The following is a 6661-nucleotide window of genomic DNA, read 5'->3' as shown; positions in this document are numbered from 1 at the left end:
TTCAAAGGGCCATAGTAAAAGGGTGCTTGAAAAGCCAGTGGGGGGAACACTCTAAATAATAATTCCTCCTCCTCCTCCTCCTCCTCCTCCTCCTCTCCATTTTCTTCTTCTCCTCTTCTTCCTCCCCTCTCTCCTCCTTCTCCTCCTCCTTTCTTCTTCCTCCTCCATGTATGTATGTATGTATGTATGTATGTATGTATGTATGTATGTATGTAAACTCTGTGTTCATCTGCATGTAGAAAATGCTGGGACTGGAACTCAGAACCTCTGCAAGAGCAGCCAGTGCTCTTAACTACTGAACCATCTTTAATAGGGTTAACACACTAAAGTATAGAACACCACAGAACAAAAAGACCTTTAAGAAATTCTACAAGTACAAATTTGCTGGATTTGACTTCAACAAAATTAAGGGTTTCCATTCAATATAGAAGACCATGAACAGAATCAGGGAGAATTAAATCGAGGAAAAAATTCTAACATGTAAAACTGATAAGGGCTACATATCTATAAAATACAAGAGCCTGCCACTTAATGACATCACGTAAAATTCACAGCAAAAGGAACCAAAGACATGAGGAAGGAACTTACGGAAGGGAAAGCTTAAGTGGCTGTCAACACATAGAATGATGAAACTCAAAGTAAGACACTAACCGGTTGGTGGTGAGTTATCAGTACTAATGGGTATGCAAACTACTACAGTGACCAAATGCTCAATTAGTGAGCTAGGACTTTCTACCCAACAGGATGGTGGAAACTGCAAAAGTGGGCCAAGATATGGGAAGGCAAGAATTTGTGTTCACTGAGGTAAGAGTGCACACACATAGCCACCCTGCTAAGTGGCTTGCTAGTCCTCTGAGTTACTATACTGGATGAGCCATCAGTCCCTCTCTGGTGGGTAAATCTGAGAGAAGTTGTCATATAGGTGTTGTTATAGATGTTATATAGTTGTTATATAGGTGGGATGACTTACACACTACAGATCTGTGATGATATGCTTACTTTGATGATGTAGCAATGTACTTCAAGCAACTGACCTCCATAACTGGAAATGAAAAACTGACATGGAATTGATGTATTTTATATAGATTTTATGTTTTTAGAAACTATATTATAAGAGTGTCTACAGACAGACATGGTAGCACATATCTATCAATCCAGCACTGGGAAGATGAGGCAGAGGACTGTGGGTAAGGCTGGCCCAGGCAACATAGCAAGATCCTGTCTCAAAAGTGGGAAAGGGAACTGAGGATATGCAATAGCTCAGAGATAAACAGCTGGTCTGCCACACCCAAAGCTCTAGAGTAAATCCCCTGCACTGAAACAAGCTAACGGAGACAAGACAGAGCGCTAGAGCAAAGAAAGGGGACGGGAAGGCAGAGCGATAGAGCAAAGAAAGGGGACAGGAAGGCAGAGGATGCCTCACAGCCTCCTAATCTGCTTTGCCTTTCTTGCTGGCTAAGAGTCAGGAATTTTCACTGAACTAAAACAAAACAAAACAAAACAAAACAAAACAAAACAAAACAAAACAAAACAAAAAAACCACTGTGAAGATGGCCTGCATAGAAAAAATATTTACTCTTCTGAAATTTCTCAAATAGGAGTGTTAAACAAGCGAGTGAGACACGCATGGTCATATATCCCTTTACTTCTAGCACCAGGGAGATGAAGGCAGGAGGAGCAAGAATTCAAAGCCATCCTTGGGTAAATAACCAGCTTGGGTTACAGGAGACACAGTCTCAAAAACAAACAAACAAACAAAAAAACCAAAATAAAATAGGGTGACAGAGAGACAGTGATAGACAGACAGACAGAACTAATGACCATGTTTAAGTCCCAAATTTTAAATTTAACTTTATCACTGCTCCTTTCTCATCTCTGAACTGCATTTTTCTGAGAAAATCTTACAAGCAGGTTTGTGGAACACACTTAAAAACATATGCCTCAACCCTTACTGTGCAGTAAGAATTGTTTTGACCTTGTTTTTTTGTTGTTTTTTTTTCCTATGCCTTCATCTTAAAAGCACTCTTTTCTTATCTGTAAATATGTACCACTTACCTAATAAGACACCTTTGAATAAAAATCTCTTAAAGTCAAAAAAGTCAGGGTGAGGGATGTTGTTCATTTGGCAAAGCAGCTGTCTAGCATGCATGAGGCTCGAAGGCAGGTCCCCAGAGTTAGTTCCCCCAAAAGTGTACCAAAGTACTCTTGCTTAATCTTTTAAACTTGGGTATCAATGGCATCATTTGAATAATGTAACCTCAAAAGCCACAAAACAACACACCACAGGCACACAGAGCTAAGGCACTTAAATGTGACTATCTTAAGAAGCCCACCTGCATACTGGGTTTATGTATCTTTTCTTAGTAGACTCCCTTTTGCTTTATAAGATCCTGGCTACACCCAAAGTGAGAGAATCTATGAGGGGAGCTTCTCAGACTAAACACCTGACACCAGCAATGCTGCATTGCCATTTCTTGCTATGATGTAAGTTGAGCACACACATAATTACTTAGCATTTCTTTCAAGGAAATACAAAAGTATAAAGGCTTAAAAGACATCAGAAAAGTTACATATGACCCAAGAAAGGAAAGGACATGTGGCTTGAGGATCAGTAGGTAACATGCTTGCATTGCAAGCTTGAGGGCTGGAGTTTGGTCCCCAAAACCTGTATTTAAAAGCCAGGCATGGTGATATGCATTTGTAATCCTAGTGATTGGGAAATAGAGACAGGAGGATCCCTGGAACTTGATGACCAGATAGCTAAGCCCACTTGGCATGTTCTAGTCATGTATCTTATCTCAGAGAGAAGGAAGGAGGGATGGATAGATAGATAGATAGATAGATAGAGCCCAAGGAAAGACAACTCAGGCTTCCAATCCCTTCCAAATATGTATCCACACACATGTGCACACACACTTGAAAAACAGACCATGAAGTTCTATGAACTGAGAGCTATCTTTAAATGGACTCTGTCCTTAGGTAGAAGGGAGGTAAACAAGGAGGTTAGATCATTAGCTACAGGGCATGGAAGCTGCCTTCTGCCTTGTATCCTTTCTTACTGATGCTCCTTTTCAGTAATCTTCCTTTCCCTCTCAATACTGACTTTGGATGCAATGGAAGCTATGGAGCAAACCCTTCATCTCCAGAGTGGGTCAACCCAAGAATGGTGCCTTACACCTGTAATTCCAACATCTGAGAGGCCAAGGCAGAAAGACTGCCATGAGTTTGAGGGCAGCATGGATACCATAGTGAGTTCCAGGCCAACCTGGGCTATAAAGTGAGACTGTCTCAAAGTATGAGGAAAAACTGAAAGTATACAAATAAGAGTGCATCAGTGTGCTGGTTTGAGTAAAATGTCTCCCACAGGCTCATAGAGTTGAATGCTTAGTTACCAGGGAGTGGAACTCATAGGATTAGAAGGTTTGGGAGCTATGGCCCTGTTGAAGGAAGTGTGTCACTAGAGGGTATGCTTTGAGGTTTGAAAAACTCATGCCAGGCCTAGTCTCCCTTTCTGCTGTCTACAGATCTGAGATGTAGAGATTTCGGCCGCTTCTCTAACACCATGTCTGCCAGCATGCCACCACGCTTCCTGTCATGGTGATAATGGACTAAGCTTCTGAAACTGTAAGTAAGCCACAGTAAATGCCTTTTTCTATAAGAGTTGCCATGGTTGTGGTGTTTCTTCACAGCACTAGAACACTGACTAAGACAGCAAAGGAAACACAACTTTGGGCAAAGAAATGACCAAGTCACCAGCTCTTGATTTGGGTGCTGATGTCTATCTCACTTACATTGTTAAGACTCATATTAAGTGATGGTTGTTGGCTTTAAGATTATTAGGCAATGTTTCTACCTCCAGACAGGGTTTCTCTGTGTAGCCCTGACAGCCCTGGAACTCACTCTGTAGACAAGGCTGGCCTTGAACTCAGAGATTCACTTGCCTCTGTCTCCTCGGTACTGGGATTAAAGACATGTGCCACCACTGCCCAGCTATGCAATTTTTTAAAAATACCTAGCCACTGAGATTAGCCCCCCAGAACCCATGGAAAAGGTGTAAGGAGATAACTGACACCACATAGTTTTCCTCTGGCCTTTCATGCTTGCTATGGCATATGAGACCCACCTCCCAGCTCTCTTGCTTGCTCTTTCTGTGTCTCTCTCTGTCTCGATCTCTGTCTCCGTCTCTATCTGTCTCATGTGCATACAAATACTACTAAGTTTAAAATGATATCAAATGATCTTAAATGTTTCTCTTTCCCTCTTGTCCCAGTAATTTTATGAACTGTGTCTGCTCCTTAAAGGTTTGAAAAATATTTTGTTTTACTAGGTTCTAGCACTTTTAATAAATTATAGTTCTTGGTTTATTTTGATTTTTTATACTTAAAACTATCAGTTTTATAAATGTATTCTTCCTTAGACTATTATATACATTTCATCAAAACATATAAAAGTAACTCAAAGGTTATGCAATTTTTCTCTACATTTTTTTTTCAAATTATTTCATTACTAATTCTGGGTATTTACATTGTCTTTAGCTTCCCCAGAGGTTTTCTATCAAAAACAACAAAACAAAACAAAACAAAAAACCCCAGCTCTTGTATATATTTGCTACATCTTTAACTCTGATTTTTAACTTTCAGGATTTTTGTCTTTCTTAGACCTACCGTACGTACATAACTTCTACCAATTTTATTTACTTATTTTTATTCTTTCTTTAATTGCTGTGTTAATAAATCTTTGACTACTTATCAAAATGAAATCTTGTTGCATAGGTGCTTTAAATTTGAACATATTATTTTATTGCTTTTTATTCATTATAAAATTTCAAGCAATACAGACATACGTAGCTAAACTCTCTTCTCAACCATATCTGTAGCCAATTCTACAATGTTACTTAGTACTAGCCTATTCTTTCAATTATTTTAAAAAGATTTTTATTTATTTTCTGTATATGAGTATACTGTAGCTGTCTTCAGATACACTAGAAGAGGGCATCAGATCCCATTACAGATGGTTGTGAGCCACCATGTGGTTGCTGGGAATTGAACTCATGACGTCTGGAAGAGCAGTCAGTGCTCTTAACCACTTAGCCAGCTCTCCAGCCCTCTACTCCCTTTCTATTTCTTTTTTAAAGGATGTTTTAATTTCTTTGAGTGTGGTGTGGGTGTGTACATGTGGGCAGCCTTGAGTGTTTCTCTTGGTTGCTGTCTATTTTATTCTTTGGAGGCAAGGCCTCTCACTTGAGTCTGTTTGAGCTCATGAGTTTGACTAGACTGGCTGGGCCTTGAGCTCTGAGCATCACCTGTCTGTGCCTCCCCCACTTAACCCCAGTACATACAGCATCTAGCTTTTTATGTGGACACTGGGGATCTAAACTCAGTTCATCATACTTGTAAGTATTTTTTATCAGTTGAACCATCTCCTCAGCCTTTTTATTCATTCACTCATTTATTTATTCATTCATTATTTTTTTATTTAGAAAATACATTGCCTTACTGTATAGCCCAGGCTGGCCTCAAACTATTCCAATGTCCTGTCTCAGTCTCCTGACTAATGGGCTTACAGGTGTATACCACATTATCAAGCCTTTTTCTCTGTTCTTTAAACTATAGGCTACTTCACTTACTTTACCATTGCAAACAAGTCTATAGTTAGTAACTTTGTGTATACAATAGTGTGTCTTTGTTCTTTTTAATTGCTTTGAGGTAGTTTCTCAGAAACAAGATTGTGAGACCAGGCCTGCCAAAGACGTATGTGTACATTCTGCCAGAGAGTCAACAAGTGAAAAAAATAACTTTCGAAATAAAGTTTTAGCCCTTTTTCAAAAAGTTTATCTTCTTGTCCTGCTGCTTTCAGTTAAAAATACCACTTTGTGTTGTTACAGGAAAGACATCCTCTTTGACTACGAGCAGTATGAATATTATGGGACATCGGTAAGTACAAACAGATCTGACACACTGTAAAGTTTTGACTCCGGGGATCAGTGTCCTAGAACAAGAGAGAGCAAAGGTTTCACAGCCAGGAAATCCTGGTGCTTGGGAGAGGTGCCTTTGGGTGGGTGGGTGGTGCAACCTCTCTGCACTGTCCACCCTAATTCTCTGGAACCTGAGTGGGCGGGTGCTTCCCAGTGTGTTCTGCTTTGCCTCATGGTTTTCTTTTCTTACTTTATGGTATTACAAAAGTGATGCCTGCCCAGTAGAAATCGATTTTCTGAGAAGAGGACTTTATATACAGCCCTGCCTAGCCCAAGCCTCTGGCTTCAGGTGATCCTCCTGCCTCCTCCTAAATAGCTGGGAATATATTTACGCACCGTTGTACCTGCCAAGATACATTTTAGATGGTAATGGGACTCTTTCTGCTTCCTGGCCATCTTGACATGAGCTGTTCTTTCCCATGCTTTTGTGGTGACTGAAATTGTAATCTAAAATAAATCATTCCCCCCTTGTTTAAAAACAAAAACAAACAAAACCCCAAATTCTTGCCTTTTGCCTTTCAGTTTTTGTAGCACTGGGGATCAAACGTAGGACTCAAATATACTAGGAAAGTACTTACCACTGAGCCACCCCCCTCCAGATCTTGCTAATTATTTTTAATTCTAGAATCAAGCTAACCTTTATTTCATAAAGTAAAGCCAGGCGTCGTGGCACACAACTTTAGTCCC

The 6661-nt window shown here is 40.0% G+C and overlaps 1 protein-coding gene across 2 annotated transcripts in view; it reads left to right on the top strand.

The window, feature by feature from the left end:
* The window catches only part of Cdc45 (cell division cycle 45), a 35258-nt gene that overhangs the window by 8490 nt on the left and 20107 nt on the right, over positions 1-6661 (top strand). For both annotated transcript variants that reach the window (XM_021208984.2, XM_029544430.1), the window contains one exon: positions 5885-5933. In XM_021208984.2, the coding sequence (XP_021064643.1) occupies positions 5885-5933 (49 nt within the window). The remainder of the gene's footprint in view (positions 1-5884; positions 5934-6661) is intronic.

Source organism: Mus pahari, chromosome 12 (assembly GCF_900095145.1).
Source record: "Mus pahari chromosome 12, PAHARI_EIJ_v1.1, whole genome shotgun sequence".
Classification (NCBI taxonomy): domain Eukaryota; kingdom Metazoa; phylum Chordata; class Mammalia; order Rodentia; family Muridae; genus Mus; species Mus pahari.
The sequence above is the reverse complement of the archived record's forward strand: the minus strand, read 5'-3'. Positions and strand labels throughout refer to the sequence as shown.